At 35.1% G+C, this 22,500-nt stretch overlaps 1 protein-coding gene across 1 annotated transcript in view; it reads right to left on the minus strand.

Annotated features, from left to right (window-relative positions):
• Window positions 1-90: 90 nt before the first annotated feature.
• Window positions 91-22,500, minus strand: part of LOC119584527 (ubinuclein-2-like) — a 25,246-nt gene continuing 2,836 nt past the window's right edge. Inside the window, exons 5-16 of the mRNA XM_037933190.1 lie at window positions 21,089-21,169; window positions 14,834-14,869; window positions 13,175-13,279; window positions 12,074-12,259; window positions 8,920-10,430; window positions 8,433-8,582; window positions 7,848-8,043; window positions 7,164-7,169; window positions 6,847-6,994; window positions 6,147-6,261; window positions 2,785-2,910; window positions 91-1,610 (exon numbers count right to left, since the gene is read on the minus strand). Coding sequence (XP_037789118.1) covers window positions 1,582-1,610; window positions 2,785-2,910; window positions 6,147-6,261; window positions 6,847-6,994; window positions 7,164-7,169; window positions 7,848-8,043; window positions 8,433-8,582; window positions 8,920-10,430; window positions 12,074-12,259; window positions 13,175-13,279; window positions 14,834-14,869; window positions 21,089-21,169 — 2,689 coding nt within the window. The 3' untranslated portion in view covers window positions 91-1,581. The remainder of the gene's footprint in view (window positions 1,611-2,784; window positions 2,911-6,146; window positions 6,262-6,846; window positions 6,995-7,163; window positions 7,170-7,847; window positions 8,044-8,432; window positions 8,583-8,919; window positions 10,431-12,073; window positions 12,260-13,174; window positions 13,280-14,833; window positions 14,870-21,088; window positions 21,170-22,500) is intronic.

Below are 22,500 nucleotides of genomic sequence, written 5' to 3' on the forward strand. Positions count from 1 at the left end.
TTTTCTTTTTCCTTCAGTCGTTCATCTTCATGAAAGAGATTTGGGGTAAAGCTACTTCCTATCTAGAAAGTTAAGGATGTAAAAAAGTAGTAAATATTTCTAAGCATTCATATTATATTAATTTAAATACATAAAATATATGGAAATTCTGTATATGCAGACAAAAGAAATTCAATAAATGTTTTCATACAGTATTCTCACTGACAACTAGGATCCATTCACATACCTATACTGACTTTACACACAAAATCTGTAAAATTTATGAGATCGACTATACGTGGAAAATCACTATTTCAATATCATTTCATAATCTTCAGTCATTTCACCATGTATTATGGTCACTTATCATAATGAACTACAGTTTTCCTGTATACATCTTTTTAACATTAATTTCCAACTAATTTTAATTGTCAAATTTTGATCCACCTTATTCAACTCAGATAAGCATTATTTCACCGTCTGTGATAACTTTGTTTTGAATTATTATATGTAGTTACCCATGTAAATACATGTGCATGTCATTAATCTGGATAAAACTAAGGAATATCTGTATCAGAAATTACTTGAACTTATTACGTTCTTTATAAATATCTGCAAGTATATGCATATTATGTCTTCTAATAAATAAATAAAAAATCAAAGAAAAAAAAAAATCAAAGAATATTGTCCTGTGCTTAGACCTTTAAACAATTTCAATAACTGTACTTCAATACATCAAATGTTAATCCTTATGTCAATAGTCTGAAAATAAATCAAATAAATAAATCATATACCAGACCGAAAACGTGTACTGCTAAACGAACATCTCCTCTGAAAGATTACCACACTACGTAATGAGTGCCACTTCTCAAGTCATTTATAACAACATGTGAATATTACTAACCAGTGGTGTTGATCATGTAGAAAGAAAGAGCTGTTCCCTGACAACAGTTAACCCTGGTCTCGTGTAAATATTTCTGCTCTTCACGCACTACCGGTGGCTTGTCTGATATGCTTGATATAATGGAAGTTGTCACCATCATATATAAATGAGAGACAGTGCCTCGTCTGTACAGTTTACTTGTAGAGTGTGTTTGTGTTTGTGCATGTGTTTGTATTTAATGTATTTACTGTTCTTATTTTAGTTTTGTGTGTTTCCATCTGTGTTTGTGTTTGATTAACTGTTTTAAATACTGCCTTGTATTTACTGCCATCGTCAGCAAATATCAAAGCACTTGCACTGATTAATTTAATATTAGCTAACACATTCATACTTCAACAACTTATTTTCATCTAAAGACATAATATCAACAAAGAGTAGGATTGACAAGCATATATCTTGATATCAGGGTAATCTATAAGCTATATTTCTTGTGTTTATGTATAAATAATTTTGTTATCTGAGCTTATCCACTACAGACTGAAATCAACTCAACCTTTTAATTTTGACATTCTTGTAATTAAATTTTTACCATCGCTTGAAATTTCCAGTTTGAAACATTTGTACATGATCTGTGTCAGACTGGTGTTGTACATTCAGGTATTAGATCTGCCATATGCGAGGTTCTCTTCACTAGATGACTCTATTCTAACTATCTGCCTTCAGTATTTTCCATGATGTTGGCCAGAACCTGGAAAAAAAGAAATTGAAATAGAAACCATTCCTGTATTATACTATCTATTTTTGCTGCATATAATATATAACTTACTCACATGAAAAACTAAGCACCTCTCTTTGTGAAATCACATAATAAAATAATTAAAATCATATCACATGGACTGCAAGAAGAGTCAGATACAGTTATAAATTGTTCAAAAAAAATTACAAAAAACAAGCTGAATTGAAAAGTAGGTAATTCTGCAAACCCCCCAAATTATGATCCACAAATTGATGATCAGAAGCAATAACTAGAACTGGAATAAAGCTAGACTGTCCATGTATCATGGTCCTTTACATTTAAAATTCTTTATTTCTTTTTCTTTGTTTTAAATCCTTATCTTGATCTTTTCTTACAAAATCCTATGACTTTATGTTGACAATGTAATGCATTTTAATCCCAAGTCTGCAGCTTCATGTGTGCACATAAGAGGACTTATTTTTTCTATGCACATTATTTTAGCTGAGATCATTCCAATTTGGAAATTCATAATATAATTATCTATAAACTTCTTGGGAGAACCTGCCACGTACTGTCCAGTGTGCACACACACACCTGAGAACAACAACTGTTGTATTTTGTACCTTAAGGATTATTGGACAATGTGCTTAATCATCTAAATTCAAACAGAGAAGTACAGGAAACAATAATACAACAGATACGGCAGCAACACTTCCCAAGTCATAGAAATAATCTGTTAAGATAGAACCTGAAAGTAACGTACAGCTCCTGAAAATTCTAAAGCTAAAGACAGGAATCTATAGGGTTCTTCAACATACTAAAAGAGAGGTAAGATCTCTCATGGACATACAGAGTACATATCAGTTGAAGAGATATGTGAATAGGTTAAAAAGAGTAGAGCATACACCTTGAAATTAAGAAGATGGAGCATGCAACAACAGACAGCAAGTTCTGGCATACCAACAGAGCAATACACAAAGCCAAATAAGAAGAAAAGAAACTTCCGGTAAACAGCAAGCTCTCTTTTTCAAAATCTTGATACGCCATGCACAAAAATTTTTTCCTCAGTCAAACGTTGTTCAGACGCAGCCCCTCCCCACCCATTCTATGTCCCCTTTCTACAGAAACTGATCCAAAGAGATCAGCTGACTGAGTCAACATCATGCAAGGGTTGCTGTCCGCCTACCTCCATGAGTAGGGTGGAGGTGGTGGGGGGACAAGTGGTGAGGCTGTGAGGCCCCCCCTGAGGCTCCTCCAAATAGGGAGTGGTGAGGCTGTTCTGACGTGGGGGTGCCCATGGGCGGATACAGCCCTGTGGAGGACACTAGCACGTCACCTTAAAAGTTTTCTAACACAAAAGCCAATGGTTGGTCTGTCAATGACTTGAACTAACAAAACAAAACCAAAAGGATAAAAAATAATATTAACTTTCAAACATCTACAACTTAAATCTGTCACTAGTCATTTGGCATGCTCAGGCACTCCATGCACCGACACAACAAAAAGTAATTTCAGTTAATTCAAACCAAACCATACTTTCTTACAAACACCAAAAAACAAAAATTCTTAGCAGAGATGTTAACACTGAGCATAGATATGAATCCAATATCAACTTCCTTTCACTTTATGTCTAAATCAACATTCATACTTTTTTTTCATGTAATAAAAAAAAACTTATTTTCTCTCTTCTCTCTCTCTTTTTCTTTAATTTCATTTTAAAAAGGGCAAGGCCTAGTTTCCAAGTTCAAACATGTAAAAATATCACAATACATTTTTACCGTCATAAGTCAAAATCATTCTAAGAACATGTATATCAGATAACTTGTGTTCCTTTAAATCTGTCATGAAGTGCAATAATATAAAGCAGTTCTAAGTACACAATTCCCAAAGTGATGGAACATCAGAAAGCTGTTATTTCAATCCTTTTGGAGAGCACATCAACAAAGGGCAACTAAATTCAAAACTGCTTTACTGTTTTTTTTAAACACATAACAATTAGATCAAATTTCATTAATACTCCTTGATCAAAAAGGGTTATATAATTTCTAGTTCACATTGTAAAGCATGAAAGCACCTCAAGCATAAAAGATATGTATTATAAGAGAGCCTGTAACATACCCACTGCAGGTGCAAGTAGGGCTGAAAACCATTTGGTAGTGGCTGTTAATTGTTGCCAAGCATAGTCATACCCACATCTTAGAATAAAGCCAATTCATATGCATGTTTTTGTACCTAATCGACAGCACAACAGACCAGACTAAGAAAAGAAACAAAGAAAAATTCCATTACATAACTTCACTATCACTGCCTTGAACGAGCAGGACTGCACCGGATACTGAATCCTGCCTTTAGAATAAGTGCTGAAAAAGAATTGGAAGGGAGGCTATCCTTATCCACTAGAATCTTTACACCGAACGTGAACATCTTCAGTTCTATCTTAGAACCTATCCAATTTCAGTTGTTTACATAAGCACACACTGCATGAAGTTCCTTTCCCTGTGATTTATTGTTTTCATAACCTTTTTTTTCTCTTTTTCTGAAGGGAAGGTAGCCTCTCACTGCAATATCATCCTCACATTTCAGAGCCCTTCTGAAGATGGGGAAGGCTCTCAGGTGGTACGTCACCATCATTCTTGGTCTCACAGGTTCAAAATACTGTTTCATTAGATTATCAATGAGACACACAGAATTGTATATATGGTTTTAGTCCATGAGGGGAAGGCACATCAATGTTAGGACTTTCCAAGTAGTCCTCTAGGACCTATAACATAAGCCATCACTCAGTAGCTTGGCTGATCAAGTTCACTGACAATCTTGTTACCATCCCATGAAACCTACAGAAACTCAGTAGGTTAGTGCACAGGTCTACTGGTGCACACTCAGAGCAAAGGGGTTTAGGGGAGATGAATGGAAGGAGAATATACCTACTGGAATTTTCTTTGTTTTCATTCATGGTCTGGTGCAACATGAAGTGAATTGTGCACAAAGCCCATTTCAGTTTGAGAGTACCAAGACAGCTGATAAACTGGCTGGTACAACAAAAGTGATATCAAAACTTTTTGGCAGAAAAAAACAATTTTCCATATTTCAAATTTCTTCTATCAAGCCTTGCCTATTTATTATTAAACTGACCTTGGGAGAAAAATATAACATATTAAAAAAAAAAAGAGGGGGGGGGGGAATCTGGGTTACTTCCTAGTAGGAATGCCTTACTTTAGTCTATCACTCATAAGACAGATACCTATATGAAAATAAATGGACTGCCTCCAAAATATTTGTATATATTCTGATTTCCATCCAGAATGCCATTCAATCTGCCTAAAAAAATGTGGGCATCTGATTTCCATATTTTCTTTATTTCTTACAAAGTTCTTTCTCCATTTCTCTCCCTTAATGTCTGTGCCTTTAGTTTCTCATTATGCCCCTACTGTAGCTGCAACAATATCAACGATGAGTGTTTTATCAACCCCCCCCTCCCCCTTAACTTTCTTCCTCCACTATTTCAATTCCTTAACACAACCTCCCTGATAATAAATCACTTACCATCACACTCAGAAGCACCTCAGAGCAAACAGTGGACTAAATGCTAACTTCTCCTAAAGACGCTGAGCCAAAGACATGAACCCGGTATCAAGCCAGCAAGTTCAAACCTCTTTACGTCAAAGACACAGTTAGGCAGATGTGCAGAACCTCATTCAAATCTTTAATTATGTACAAACAAACTAACATCAATAAAAAAGAACAAAATTCCTCATTCCATTTCTAAGTCAGAACAATGGACTGAGTTGTTGGCTAAAATTTAAAAAAAATAAAGATATATATATTAAAAATCACAGCAATTATAATAATATTGATTATGAAAGATACTTACATCACCTGAAATTTGTAATTGTATATGTGTGTTGTGCGAGGAAAGGGGGAGAGGGACAAACAAGGAGAAGGAGAGGTTGAGGGAGAGAGAAGGAGAGGAAGAAGGAGAGCGAAGAGTGAGAGTGGGGAGCAGGAGAGGGGGAGGGGGAAGGTGTGGGGGAGGGGGAAAGGGAGGGAGAGGGGATGGGGGGAGGAGGTGGGGGGAGGGGGAAGGAAGGGGGAAGGAAGGGGGAGGAGAGGGAAAGGGAGAGAGGGAGAAAGGGAAAGAGAAAAAGAAAGAAAGAAAGAGAGAGAGAGGGAGAGGGAGAGGGGGAGGGAGGGAGAAAAAAGAGAGAGAGAGAGAGAGAGAGAGAGAGAGAGAGAGAGAGAGAGAGAGAGAGAGAGAGAGAGAGAGAGAGAGAGAGAGAGAGAGAGGGAGAGGGGAGGGAGAGGGAGAGGGAGAGGGGAGGGTGAGGGTGAGGATGAGGGTGAGGTAGAGGGAGAGGGAGTCTGCCCATGCATGTGCATATGTGCTTGAATATATGCACATACATGCTTGTAAATGTAAACAAATCTAACCAATTAAAACAAATTACTGGTACACTCTTTTCAACATGCCAACATATCTAAACGATGGAATAAATTGTTAAAAAGTTACACAACTGTGCAAAAAAACACCACCACAGTGGCAACCCTAACCTGGCTGAGAGGAGGAAGTGTAGGAATCCATCGGCTTGCCAATCTGCGACATTAGCTTGTATACTTCTGTGTTTGACATTCCGCTCATCCCTGAAAGGTAACTACTTGCATTCATCTGAAAAAGGAAAATTATGATAAGCTGAGTTCAAGAACTGCGGCTCGGGGGAAACCACAGGCTCTAGTTCAAACAGCTACCGTCAAACCGCTTCTTTCAAATGGAGTTTATTGTGACAAAAGTAGGAGAGGTTAGGAATGCAAAGAATTAAATATACCAAGTAAGCAATCCAGATAACATTTGGATATTATATCTTTCATTGCCTTTCATTCATATTCCTAATGGAGATGTAACATCAAAGTATTAATTACTCATTTTGCACTACAACTTGACTCATCTTCACTCACACCTTCTCCACAAAGTTTCTTTTACATTCTCTATTTCTTATCTTCATTTTCCAATTATATTTTTCACTTTATTCCTCTGCCTCTTCACCTAAGGTCAGACGTTTCTTTTTCCTTCCTAGTTTTCAATTTTCCGACTATGTCTCTCACACGCCATGAATTTTTTTCTCCCAGCAGGGAATCTCCTATAAGCAAAGCTATAACCAGTTGAAGTTCCATGTTCCTGCATCCAGTCTGAAAACTTGCATTAACAAAAATCGTATTACAATCTGAAACTGGTTAAAAGCAATAGCTTTCTTACTTGTTGCCATAATTCTTGCTGCTGTTGACTTGCATGGTGATTTGACTGTTGATGTTGCTGTAGGTGTTGCTTGAAAGCCTTTAACTGTTGATCTTGACTTATGCTGTTGTATGTAGACTGACTAACAGAGGCAGAGTACGGATCCAGCCTGGAACCATCAGAACACTAAAAATGGCACCTTTGAACTTCAAAAATCAATTACCAAAATAAAAACTGTTCAACTCAAACTCAAACTCCAACTAACTAAAGTGTGTCAACAACCACTGAATTAGGCTGTCAAGAGTATAAAGATTGGAAAAGTTTAGAAATCAACAAACCTCTTGCTGTGCGGAGCATGGATTGAGAAGAAAAGAAAAAGGTCATGTGTTAAAATCCATTCACAGAATTTCTTATAATCATCTAACAGTTAATTTGTATATGGATCATTTGACATGTCTCAGAAGATTTTTCACACAATGCTATATATCATGGTACTGTCAGCCTTTTTACAACCAAATATCTCATAGATTAGGCTGGAAAAATAATGAATCCTAGTGTTTACCAATTCACCTATAAAAAAAAAAAAAAAAAAAAAAAAAAAAATATATATAATATATATATATATATATATATATATATACATATATATACATATATATACATATATATATACATATATATATACTATATATATAATAATACATATATATACCTATAATATATAAATACATATATACATAACATAATATATACATTTTACATATATATACATAATATACTATTTATATATACATATATATACATACATTATATATACATTATATATATACATATAAATATATAAATATATTACATATATATACATATATATACATATATATATGTATATATATATATATATATATATATATATGTATGTATATATAATAAATATATAAATAATAAAAATAAATAAATAAGCAGAAAATCAAGTTCCACTATCAACCGACAAGTGTCGGGAGGACCAAGGAGATTGGCCTGACCTTGGTTTGGGTGGCGTGGCAGTGTGTTTGGAGGCCTGAGGTGAATATGAATGAGAGGATGCAGAATGTTTGGCTTGGCTGGAAGAATAACTTGAAGAATTCGTGGTGGTAACGCTAACAGGTCGACTGTGTGATGAGGTGCTGCTACTAATGTTGGGCATCGCACTGCTACTACTATTTCCACTCTTCTTGGTACCTGTATCAAAAAGATTTTGGTATATTGTAATCCTTGCATACACAAGCATGGAACAAAATTTTATCCATGATCTTAGCACTACAAAATGCAAAAAATAAGGCACATTAATATTGAAACAACCCTAAAAAATAAAAATAAAAATATATCAATTTAGAAAGAAAAAAAAATTATTATTAATTTTGAAACAACCTCAAAAAATCATACAATAATTCTGATATGACTCAAAAATTCAATTATTAATTTTGAAACCAAAACAATTAAGTATAATTAGCTACCAATCTTCCTTTTTTTTTAAGTATTCTTATGTCATTCATAGAGCAGACAAAAGTCCAACTTTCCTAAGGTATTAATAACACTCAAACTCTTAAACCACTGGACATTCATGTTACCTGATAGGCTATATGATCCTGTCGATGACGCGGCCAAAGCTGCTGGACTGTGATAGACTGAGGATGAGGATGAGGATGATTTTTTGGTAACGCTGCTTACACTGAGACCGTGCATCATTCTCAGGTTTGCCAATGGATCTGATGAGGAGACTGTAATATGAAAAAATTGGCATTTTTACTAGAAGAAGAAAAAGAGGAGAGAGAAAAAAACAGAAAGAAAAAACAGGCATGGAAATATTCCTCCATAATCAAAATTTAAAAATACAATGAGTAAGGCAGTATAACTGTTTAAAGCTCATGGTGTACAACCTTTATTATTCATTACAACAACAAAAAATTTATATACCATAGATATTCCAAGTATATCATAGTCTAAGCATAATATCAATGTTTCTGTTTCTCTACCTGAAGCCAACTCTGTGAAAGTCCAAACCCTTCAGAGTAGCATATACAATCTATAAACCAATTGCACACAGTTCATACTTACCAATAGGTAGTGCTTCTGTTTGCCTTTGCCTAGCTGGGTTGACTTCATGACCCGATGCCCATGAAGAAGGTGTTTTGTTTGTACTGACTGATGAATTTTTCGCTGGTAGTGGCATATCATGCTTATTCCAAGACGATGACCCCAAGCTTTGCTGGTGGTGAGACATGCTATATGGTTGTGACTGTGATTTCTGATGGCTTGACTCTTGCTTGACAGACTGCTGCTGTTGATCCTGTGTTTGACTCTTCTGGTGCTGAGGATGCGAGGTGTGCTGTGGTGGTTTGGGCTGATGAGCGGAGAGGGAGTGTTGCGCTGTGGTCTGTTGCAGACTGACGGACTGCGAATGTTGCATAGATTGCTGCTGATGAGAAGATGAGTGTTGCTGCATAGAACAATTAGCTTGCTGTTTCTGGGCTGATGACTGCTGTTTTTGCACTGAGGATGACAGCTGTTTTTGAGATGAGGTGGACTGCTGTTTTTGCGCTGGAGAGAGCTGTTGTTTCTGCGTTGGCGAAGGCTGTGGTTTCGTCACTGGGGAGAGCTGTTGCTGAACTGGGGAAGTTAGTTGAATAGGACTAGCCTTTTGCTGTACTGGTGAACTCTGCTGTGACACCTGCTTTTGATGCTGCACTTCTGCAGGTTTTTCTTTATCCTGCTTGGAAGCGCTGTTATGTAGCTGATGCTTGTGTTGTACTGGAGACTGCTGCATGTTTTGTTGGTGGCTTGTTTCTTGTACTTGCGTTTGATATGGATTTTGGGGCTTGGAGGCCGCAGGCACCACTATGCTGACATGGCTCTCTTTGGTTGCATGTGGAGACAAAGTTTCTGCTGTTTCATCAACCGATTTTTGCTTTGAAATCATTAGTATCTCATTCATGACAAGATCCATTTCTTTGTCCAAATTATCCTCTTTCTTGGAGTCAGCCAAGGAACTGACGCTCGGCGAGAGTGATGTTGTACTAGAGAATGTTGCCAACACTTCCTTCTTATTGGATTGTGCAGCTTCTGTGTCTTTAGACTTGGTAATCTGATTAACCCTTGAAGATTCGACTTTACTATTCATTGACTTATCCTCATCACTCGACAAATCTATGACACTGAATGATGTGGAAGATTTTTTAACCGGAGGCTTGACAGCATTAATTTTTGTTGCACTCTCCTCGTCACTGACTTTATGAGTTGAAGTTTCTGAACTACTAGTCTTCTTTGGCACTTCTTCATTAATCTTTTCAACTGATTTTATACTGAGGCCACCGCTGCCTGTAACAGCTCCTTCAACCACAGGCTTTGAGACCGGGGCAGGTTTCGGTTCAACGGGTGGAATTTTCTTTTTCACTACTTCGCTCTTACATGTGCTTGTAACTGCAGGAGAAGCTGCCTTGGGCACTGCAGTTGCACTGAGAGAGGGTTTGGGAGGTTGCGGTGTGGGGGTGGTTGGGGTGATGGAGGTGCTTCCACCTCCTAGTGTGACCATCTTCTTAGCTGGTGTTGTCCTAATATTACTTTTGTCCCTGGAGAAATTAAGAGCAGATTAATCCATTTGTACATTAAGTTTCTCCTCTTGGTATGTATAAACTATTTGGTATCTTTTTTTTTCTCTCTCTCTTTCCCTGTCTTTTTTTTATTAATTATTTTAAGTTTGTTTTCTGTACACCGCTCTGCAATATCAACTGTCTTTACTCCTATGTTTTCTTAGTATCATTACCATGATTACAAAAATCCACTTCAAATATATAAACCAGTATAAATCTTGCAAAGGCAACAGTAATATTATTTATGTATTTTTGTCCAGAATGTGAACTGCAGTGTAAATAACAGTGTTTTTGATCATGGAAAGTGAATTAACCAGGTATACAAAAACTGATGTCTACCTATATTCCTGACTTCTCCTGGAGCCATAATTTCTTCATTATTTAGAAATTTTTGCACATCTAATGAATCAAAATGTATATCAACTAATGTTCTTAAACAAGAATAAAATATTGAAGAAACATCACACTCATTTACTACATAAAGGAGAGCCCAAACCACCTTTTAACCCAACAGCAGACTATATTACTTCACCTAACTGGTGATGGCCAGCCCCACTTACATTTTGCCAAAATCTATTCTTTGCGATCACATAACACTTTCCATTATGAAATAAAGATCATTTTATGAGTAGTGTTGGTGGAAATCAATTCTGAAGTGAAGCTCAGCCACTGAACCAAATTTGAATTCCAGAAAAATGTAATAAGCCTTGATGACCACCAAGTGAATGAAAATACTGCTATTATGTATGATGATGACATATTTCCTCAGCTATGCTTAACTCTTTGAACAAAATTTGTTTTGGGAATGACAACAGAAATATAGAAGAGACAAAACCCAGCATTGCAAGATCAGTACAGAATCGTACCAGTTCAAGCCAGAAAAGATCCATGAATAAATGGACTTGGGAGTTAACGCCTCAACAAACAGAATGGGGAAAAGAAAACAAATGGACAAATAAGCAAATGAGAGAAGAATGTGAAAAAGGTGTAACGAGAGGTAAGAAGTGGGAGTGAGGGAATGAAATAGCAAGTGAGGGAGAGAATTTAAGAATTAAGAGGAAAAAACAAGAAAAAGACAGAATGAATGAATGAATGAATGACAGAATGCAGCTACATAACTGAATGAATGTAAGAGAAAATGAGAAAAAGTGAAAGAATGAAATAGAGAGAAAGAAAGAAAGAAAAGAGGTTGCTCAGGAGAGATATGACAGTTAGGTCTAAGGCATAGAACTTCCTCTACTAACTTCAATTAAGACTCTTCCATTTTTCATAAATTTGACTATCGAAACTATCAACAAAGGGCATTTCATGTCTTGATCAAATTCATCACACGACACCAAAGAATAACTTCACACAGAAAAAATAAACAAAAAATAAAAATAAGAATTAAAAATAAGAATGTCTTCAAGATTTGTATGGCTATTACTCTTGACTAAATTGAGGCCAATAAGACATTTTTTCTAGTTTCTGTTTCCTAATCATACATAATTTCTGAATTATTAATCCTATAAGAGATTAGAATTAGATGTGAAAACAGATATATATCCTACAAATAGTCAAAGCCTTTTGCTAGCAGATCTGCTGTTGTATAGACTGCCACCTATTCAAACTGCAATACTCACGTGATGACTGAGTGGGCTTCCGTGGATTCTTTATATAATATTCGCCCGTTCATCCAACCCTTTGGCCAGAGAGGACGAACTTCTGCATCCAAAAACATGCGTATGTGATCCTCTGGCGTCTCTGACCGCTTTTTCATCATTTGGAAAAATTTTACACGAACACTCACAACTTCACACAAATGTTTCCTGTGAAAAAAGAAAATAATTTAATATGACTAAAATTATCTCTGACTTTCAATCTTTTTTTTTTTAATACCACAAAATAAATCTGTGATTGTTCAAATACAGTCGTGCTCCACTTTACGTCAACAAAGTGTTCTGTGATATAGGAGATTAGGGTACTGCATACACCATTTTGCATAGGTATGTATGGATGATCAGATAATTTTCTTGTTTAAACACTGTTCCATACTTTACATAGACTAGTTATCTAAGTGTGAACTTTCCTTACTTGCCAATAAAATGCTTACTATATAATGCTATACATCAACTTGTAGGCAAGCTTTAAATTTCCTGTATCGTAACTCATCAGTGACAGGTGTACCAGTTTCATTTTTTATTATTATTATTATTATTATTATTATTATTATTATTATTAATAATAATAATAATAACATGCAACAAAGTCTTAATAATCAAAAGCAATACCCACATAAGGAAACATTAAAATAAAATCTTAATACAGTACTTACCTGGGCACTGTATCTATTGTACTCAACTTTTTATTGTTATGTTAATATGACCTTTCTCTAGCTAAAAATAAAAGTCTACCTTTAACAGCCATGCTTTGGTGAGTGCTTGAAAGCTCCAATTGTAGTAAGAACAAATTATGTAAGTCTTGTAGTTTATCATGTATACTCAAAGTAAAATACTAAGTTACAGATTGGTATATCTGAATATTATAACTTTGTGTGACCCTAATCATACATTTAGACCCTATCTAAATGGATGTTATGGTAAATAAGACTATAGATGTATATGCAAGAGTGTTACTCATATAAATATCATGCAGTCCTCAGAACCAAAGACAATAGATATGGATTAAGATGGAGCTAGCCCGACTGGGTGCACAGCATGACTGTAACAATCAATGGAACATACTTTATGGTTTCAGTAAATAGGAATTTCTTCTTTGGAAGCCTCGATTTCTTCTTATCACCATCCTGAGTCTCCTCGTCCTCATTCTGCACGGCTCCATTTTCACCCCTGGAGTGGAGGAGAAAACAAATTTTATCATTCACAAGAAGGAACGGGTTTCTGAAACAACACCTTAATATCTACTTTAAAGTTTCCTACTGCTTACTCTATGTTTGGAAGCATTTTTTATACATGATGTAAGGTGGGAAGACTTATCTATATCATCCATACTGTATTAGCATCATTGCTTACTTTTTTCAATTACTTCTAAGAGTCTACACTCAACTTTAAAGTACCATAAAATATTTACATGTTACATATTGTTATTTGAAGCTTTATACTTTCTAAGGATGAAATTTAGAGAAAAGTAATGTACAGACAGCGAAGGTGATGAGGAGAATGTAATGAGAACAGGAAATCCCCAAAGTATAAGAAATAAAACATTCTAGGGTGAAGCTGAAGTTGTCTAAAGAATATATATGCTCCATTCAAGCTTAAAGAACTAAATAATGCAGTGTAGCCAGTGGTATGTAACTTACTATATCTTTTAAAAAGCACACAGATGCATAAACACTTCAATTACACTGGTTCGGACAACCATGTACTCGTCAGCAAACTGGGTTTCATTTACTTATTGAAATCTTTAGGCTAAATTTGTTTAAATGTCCTTTCTAAAGATCTTTACTTTCATATTGTTTATAAACAAAGGGTTACCCAATGTTTCTGATGTAACATGCACTTCTCATGTCACGTACATTATACAACAGCAAACAAAAAATACAGATACATGAACAAAAAGAGAGAAACTACATAAAAGTTACATCCACTGCCAATGCTCATTCACTGCCATGGAAAAACATCCTGATTCCCTCTTGGCAAACTTTAAAAGAGAGAAGTGTAGTAGCATCCAATGGAGAGGGGAAGTCGTAAAAATTAAGCGTAGCATGAATTCATTATTTGTGTGACACAATGCAGTCAGAAATAATATTTATTTCTCAATTACAGAAATTCCTGTCTTCCCTCCAGGATCCACCTTACATCACTTGTAACATCTATACATTTCATTCTGACTACAGCTTCAGTTCCATCCTTGTGCATGTGCAGATTGGAGTGAAAAGCTTGCCAAGAGAATGTACTCTAGTCCAGTCTCTATTAACCCAAAGCCAATAGGTTGAGAGGGTGTTCCAAAGTGTAGAATAAAGCATACAGAAACCAGCCACCTTTCACTGACTGAGAAACCTGGTTTTCAACAACAATCCCCAATTTCATTTTTTTTTTTCTCTCTCTCTTTACTTTTTCTTTTTTCTCTCCCTCTCTCGCTCACTCTCCTGCCCAGGTCTTCAAAATCTTGTTTGAATTATCCTGTATCAAATGTCACTTTTCTTAGTTCACTTCTTTTATAAATAATACTTGTAGAATCCATTTACAAGCTCCATCAATAAAAGATTTACAATCCAATGAAGTTCTTAGATATGCTAGCCTTTCATTAAACCATCTCGCCGCAGAGGATGGGATCATGAAATGTACAATCAAAAAATGCCCAAGGGTTAAATAACCAGGTTGTTCAGTATGAGCACTCGTCCCAGTCACCAGCGACAACAAGTGGCAGGGGGGGGACCTTACCAGAAGTGATAATACAGCTCCCAGTACTGTTGGGGGCTGTTGACGGGTGAGACAAGGTATACTTCAGTAACTGGCAACAACGTTTTCAAACCATGTCCATTCTCACCCAACAAATTTTCTTTGATTTGTGAATGTAACATTAGAAATTGTTAATTCTGTCATGGATAGATTACCTCTTTTTTATTTTTCATTTATGCACTTTATTTTTACAGGTTGGGTGAAAATGTCATGTCTTTTACTTTGAGAAAGATTTTCATGATTACATTATCTATTCTTATTTCAAATAATACAGTTTCACAATCTGCTTAAAGATTCTAGAGAAAATATATGTATTTATGAATGAAGATTAGTCTTCAAGACTGTAGTAAAGTTGCAAAATATTCAATGTGTCAAGACATCAAATCAAAATTCCTTTTAACACAAAAGAAAAGTAAAACAAGAAGTGTGTCCTTAAGCTGTCTGCAGAAAAGAAAATGTATATCTGACTTTGCAGCTTTGCTAAATCATAAGTAAAAGTCAATTCTGAGCTTATTCACTGATCTTCATGAACTTTCCAAAAGTACTTCGCAAAGTGAAGTTTACTCCTTTCATCTGATTGGCTGGTTTATATACAGATAGAAAAATAATAATAAATAAATAACACGTACATACAAAGGGGAGTAAAGAGTAATACAGTAATACTTTCAAACATCATAATTTTTCCACAACTTTCCAAGATGACAGCGTTCCTCAATGCTACTGTAATTGCCAATCCTTCAAGTAAAATCAGTGTACATGAACTACTTTCAAAATACCATTGAGATAAAACAGAGGCATGGTTGCCCCTGCATGTAGACACTTTCAGATGCATGCATGCACTTCCTTTCATTCACATAATAGTAACCTTGGTACAGAGGCTCACAATAAACAAAAGCTCTTTCTACAGTAACTGAAAATAAAAAATAAAAATAAAAAGCAGAAAATGCCAGTGAATAAACAATTACTAACCTAAAAGAACAAATCCTTTTGTTGCTTGCTTCATTCTCTTTCAAACTCAATATGCATAATGCTACAAAAAATGAACATCAGAGCTGCAATGAATCCATCACCTTTTTCCTCTTCCTTTTTCTTTCTCTTGTACTTTAATATTCACCAACTTACCATAACTTAACACTAGCATGTATGTAGTCCATAATCCATTAAGAGATTGTATTTCACAAAAAGATCTAAGCTTAAATACTGCAGATGCAAAATTAAATTTCAAAATAAAAAACTGAAATTACTAAATCAAACTGAAACTTCAAAGACATACTGATACAACAATACAGAGGTAAAGGCTGATGCTACTTTTTAAGGCAATTTATTTTCTGTATCTCTCCTTGTCTCTGTAAATATATATATACATACACACATGTACATGTGTGAATATGTATTTGCATTATGTATATATATATAAAGTTATGAATTAATCCCCTTTACTTGCATATTTCCTTTGCCTGGTAAACACTTCTAAAGAAGAAAAAATACTATATGACCAAAACCCATTAAAAATCAAGGTGTTTATTCATTTCCAAGTCTGTGTATCATTATTCCCGTGACAAAGTCTCCACTACAAACGTTTAATCCAAATCACCTAAAATTTACAAAATGTGAAATCATGAATAGGAGGTCTAATGTAAAACACCAAAGTTAAAACACTGCCTCAGCACAAGTAAAAGTTCCATAACAATTAACTCAAAGGTAAGGACATTTTTCCTATATTACACATACTAAACCCTGGTTTCCACAAGACTCATCCAATTCTTAAACCAGACACTAAAAGATGCCCATTTGGCTAGGTCAAACAAAGGAGTCAAACTTAGATTACTATCTGCCCAGATCCCACTTATTTTCAGTGGACAATAAGGGCCTCAGAACTTTGTAGAATATCATAAAATAGCTATAACATCATTAAAAATATTGTGAAGCCAGCCTAGACAGGCCAAGTGAAGTGTAATTGTTTTGTAACTTCAAAAGAATACATGTCATTCCACTGTGTTTCTTTTGTCATACCTATCTCACCTGTTTACCTTTTTCCTTGATATTTAGATTCTTTTCTTTTTGCTGTTGGTACTGTTATTAACATTATAATGTCAAATGACAAAAAAGATTTTTTTTAACACAAAATCAAGGAAAGGGGGAAATCTGGTGAGGCCATGTTAGCCTATTAATTGAAATCTTGGTGGCAGAGCAGTTGTGGAACCTGCTATTTGCCAACAAAACTGCCAAAAGAAATCTAAGTAGACTATGATTACCTGGCGAGAATGGATTAAGAATACCCTTACTCATATCTGTAATAAGCCTTCAGTAATATCAAAATTCAACCCTTGATCCTCCAACTTCAATACTATCAAACTTCAACCCTACATTTCCTACTTCAACAATGTCTAATAACAACTTAAATTTCATGCCAAGGACTATACAAGAATTACAGCATCTCATAGCTAAGGAGAAGAAAGCTAGCAACATTAGACTGAGAAATGCACAGCTAAGAAATATGTGGCTATCCTTATGGTGCAAAAATATTTGTTAAAAAAAAAAAAAAAAAAAAAAAAAAAATCCACTGAACATTTTTCTGTGATATTCAATATAAGATATGCATTTCTGCATATAGCATTTTAGAAGAATTTAAAAATTTGTAAAGCTATATGTGAGTATGTATGTATACACATACATGTGGGTGTAGCCTGTGTGTGCTTGTGAATATGCACATCAACTTTCACTTGCATGTATATCACTGTTCTAAGAATGAGTTGTAATCAAAATAAACATGTTATCAAAATTTGAATAGGATATCAGAAAGAATTGCACAGATTTTGTGCAATCTCTCATCCTAGAGAAAAAAGGCACATTCTCATCTCTAAGGAACAAAGATTAATTTCAGAAGTTTAATTTCCTTCTCATATTTCTTATCAATATGCCAATTTCTCTAATATAAATCAATGTACTATATATCCATCCCAACAATGAAAGTTCTTCCATTCTGAAGCTAATTCTCTTCAATCAAAATACTTCACTTTTATATACACAAGAGATAACTAATTCAAACTCAACCATCATTCACTTTTGAACTTTTAAACTCTTATCACCTAACATGCTGATTATGAGGGTTGAAGTCATCCCTATTTAAAAAGTGAATTTAACATCATCGACTGAATCAATATACAAGGGTGTGAGGAACACCTTTGAATCTTTAAATTCTTAATTCTATGCGAGTGAGCGAGTGAGAGTGAGGGTGAATGAATGAGCACAAATAAGCCAGTAAAAGAGGTTGTGTGTGAGTATGAGTACTAGTCTCCATCAGGACATGTCAACAAATTAGGTATATTTACAAACAATGAGATAGAGCACAGAACACACTAAAATCATCAACTCTGGCAGACTGACAGATCACTGAACTCAAGGAAAACAAACTAATGGCAGACAATACACCATCAAACAGCCCAGATAACAAAAACTCTTAACAAAAATGACAAAAGTTAATGAGGAATACATCCAAAACTACCATATTCCCTTTCACTATATACAATTCAATTAAATAAATTAATCTGCACTTCTGTTTAATAATCTAAAATTCATGGATGCCTATCAAAGTATATGAATGCTACCAAAATTTTCAGCAAGGTAAATCTAAAAACACTAGATCACACCCTACTATCAACAATGACGTAAGCTATTTCCATTATAGCTAAATTTTCTTCAAGACTGCAATCTAAGTTAAATCCAAACATTATGAAACATGATTAAGGGCTCACAACCCTCTTATGCCGAGTAATGTCTAATCATATCACAGCAAAAATTTCCTCAATGCAAGACATTGAATCACATCATAAGCTCAGGTCCCAACAGCTGGGATGACGTCTCAGAAACCAGCAATGAGCTGGATAATGATCCAGGTGGAAAATGATGCATGATAATGCACCCCAGTCTTAACAAACTTGAGACAAAATTTTACCAATTGTGAATGGATTTACCAGAAGCTGCCGGGGATGGCAGTACTGGCAAAACATGCCCATAGTGAGTTTAGTTTATTATTTGTACTTGCACACAGAGGGCTCCACAAGTCCTTAGACACCAATGAGTCAGTCAATAGTTCTGCCCATCTCACCTGTTTTCCTTTTACCTTAATTTTCTAAAATATTTTGTTTAATCTCATATTGCTCTTAATACTGTTGATAACAATGGCAGCAATATCAATAGCATTAAAAAATATATTTATATGAAAATTCTAGGAAGGGGAAAACCAGGTAAGGGCACAAAGACTACTAATTGACCCCTTGGTGGCTAAACACTTGTTGAACCATCTATGTGTAGAAACGAATACTACAGTGAAAATCAGATTTTCCCAGCAGCATGGGGTGAAAAGTGAACAAAATACAATATTTACAAAACAAAATTAACAGTAAACACACTCAAAAAGTATTTATTGAAAGTTTTTCATCATATAGAAAACCAAAGTACTTCTCATTGCAGTAATGCCACTGAACCAAAAAGTTTACTGAAAGATATCTTATCTTACAGTCTACCTTCTTTTGTCTATTTTTTTTCCGATATATCATAAACACAGCAGACTGTTTTGCCATTCATGTTCCCCAATATGATTTTAAAATCTGGAAAATAGAATGGACAGGACCCTTTAACCCCTTCAATCCAGATGACATGACCATCACATCAAGAAAAAATTTGGCTTGAGGGGAAGGTGAACATGCTGTCTTGGGAAATTTTGGCTGTGGGCCAGGGTGACACAAACTTGCAGTCATGAGCATTTCGGCTGCAAGCTGGGGTGACAGGAAAGGCTCTCTATGAGTGCACAATCCTCTCAGAGGGTAATTAGACTCATTTGCTATTTAGGAAGGGGCTTCTGCATTATTTCCATCAATAAACAGGTGTGGAATGTAGTGAGCATAAGCCATGACTGGAAGAGTGCCGGCTCCAGGGAGGAAACCATTTCCATGCTTTGCATCCTATTCCTGGCCACTGTGACCGGAGGCACAGGTTGTATTACAGAAAATTGAATATTACAAAAAAATGAAAAAAAAAATAAATAAATGACACATTTAACAAATGTTACTTATTGTTATTAATCTTGCACTGAGTTATGAACTACCTAGAGAGATGATATGGAGTCTGTGCAAGATTAAGTCAATTACCATCTGGATAGAGAAAATCAAAGGACAAATATTGACAATGGAACATGGCAAAGAAGCTAAAAACGCTTATGCATAAAAGGGGGGGCAGAGAGTTTGTCACTGCACATGAATGTTCATTTGCGCCTGGCCTACAAGCCGCAGAGCGGCTGCTCATGTAAGCCTAATGCCCATACTTTGGGCCATGTGACTGCTGTGAAGCAACCGGATCCAATGAGTTAAGCAACCATATTGTTCACAGCTGCCTATGTCTGAATGATCATAAATGGCCTATGGCACTACATTACTACAAGAAAACCTGCATCAGATCTGGTAGTGTAGTTGCACATATAAGTCTGAAGATGAACATGATCATAAAGGACTGACTTAACCCTCTTTTTATAAACACAGAATAAAGTAATGCACAGACAGGTTTTCATGTAGGTTAATGATCACTCAGCATTGCAGTAAACCATGCAATGATTGCAGAAATATAAAGTACTGAATGAAAAAGAAAAACGGCTATAATTGTTATATTTTTTTCCGGTCAATAATAATATTAATGAGCCACAAAAAAAAATCAAACAAATTATGCATTAAATCACAAGATTGTAAGCATGAGAATCAACACACAAGAAAAATAGTCTGCTTCAGTAGAAGGATATTGTCCAAAAGAGTTAAAAGCAGGTCTTTTACAGGTCAAAACATCAGTCCTTCAGGTCAAAAGAATTGTCAAAAGACAGCATCAGCAGCAAGAACTTCACCACAATTCAGTAAACACTGTTTTTCAAAGCCAAGAAGCACTTTCTTATCTATCATTCATCAACTGATCTGACATTTATGATTCTAAGGAAAGACAACTAGAATCAAGTCACTTCTTTATCTTGTGAAAATATCCTTCATACAATTGAATGACCTAATGATCCTTAACATATAATAAAAACAGAACTGATGAAACAACCAATCAGATAAAAGAACTATACCTCCTCAAATGCCTCCCAAGAGATATCCATGGCTTAACATTATAAATAAAAAAACGTATTAAAAGAACTACCAGCTACAGCAAAAAAAAAAAAAAAAAAAAAAAAAAAAAAAAACAGAATATACCCACTTGGATTCTGCCGCTTTCTGGCATTCTAGGGCATGCTGCTCCATCATGAGGGGCATGTGACTGTCCACCGCTTCCTTTAATCTGTTGAGGAAAAGAGGACATCCACCTTATAACAAGGCTTTCATGGCCTGTTGTCTCCACTAAACAGGTCTACACTTTTGTCAACATATAATTTCAATTTTAGAAAAGAGACAAGAAGAGTAGGTAAAATAAAAATATTTCTATTCATGCAACACGTTATAAGCCATACAAAACCAAACAAAACAAACATTTAATGATATAATCAAAAGCAGCAAATTCCTTCAAAATTCTTGGCATATATCATTCTGATCTTTTAATTATATTTTTCTCATTCTGAGTTTATTCTTCTTTTCTTCTTTATTCTTTTCATATCGCCTTCTTTACTAAAACTCACTAATCATTTGCTAAAAATCTAACAGTATTTATTAGAATATTTACAATGATGATTTGAAAAGGATGTAAAGAAATTTTTACCCATTTCAACCCTTTCACTATGATAAATTATTCAAAAAGTTTTCCCTTACACATTTAAGTTACATATGCACTAGTAACTTGAACAGCAGCAGCCAAAAAGAGAAATAATTTAGAACAAATATTCTTAATTACACATGTGATCAAGAGTCTCGAACTCTTTCAATAAAGCAACTCCTCTATTGACTCCTCTATTGACTCCTCTACTGACAGGTGTAAAACAGGGTTCCCACTTTCTACTTGCCCCATTCAATTACATACATTTGTCCCAGGTGTGTCTGAGGGACCTCCCAACTTAAGCTAGAGTACCAATCAAGTTTTTTCTCCTCCCATGGGGAATTTCGGGGGCATCATAGTGAGCTCTGATGGCCTCCTCCTCTTTTTTTTCTTTCTTTCTTTTTTTTTTTTTTTTTTTTTTTTTTTTTTTTTTTTTTTTTTGGGGGGGGGGGGTCATATTGAAGGAGTTTACAGATTAAGAACCTTTTGATCAGTTTTGGAATGAACAAATTCTATATAAACTCTTTGTATCACTATTTACTCAGGAAAATAATAAACTAAAGTCATACTGACAAATGCTGAGCCAAAAAGTTTTGCTTGCATCAAATTACAAAAACTTTGCTTCCCTATGCTTTTCCATACTACACTTTATTGCACTTTGAATCATAGTGAAAGGGTGAACAACGCACTGCTTAACAGCTGCTCAAAGATATTTAACACCTAGATAAGAGTCATATTTACAACTCCTCATCAGTTTCTGAGAAATAGGTAGCAAAATCCATAATATTGGAAAAAAAGAAAGAAAAAAAGAACAAAAAGAAGAAACAGAAATAAAGAAAGAAGGAAAGAAAGATAAGAGAGAATATAATAATCATTTAGATACAAATATATATATATACTCGTAATGACTCCCAACGGAATCG

Source organism: Penaeus monodon, chromosome 18, assembly GCF_015228065.2.
Source record: "Penaeus monodon isolate SGIC_2016 chromosome 18, NSTDA_Pmon_1, whole genome shotgun sequence".
NCBI classification, from domain to species: domain Eukaryota; kingdom Metazoa; phylum Arthropoda; class Malacostraca; order Decapoda; family Penaeidae; genus Penaeus; species Penaeus monodon.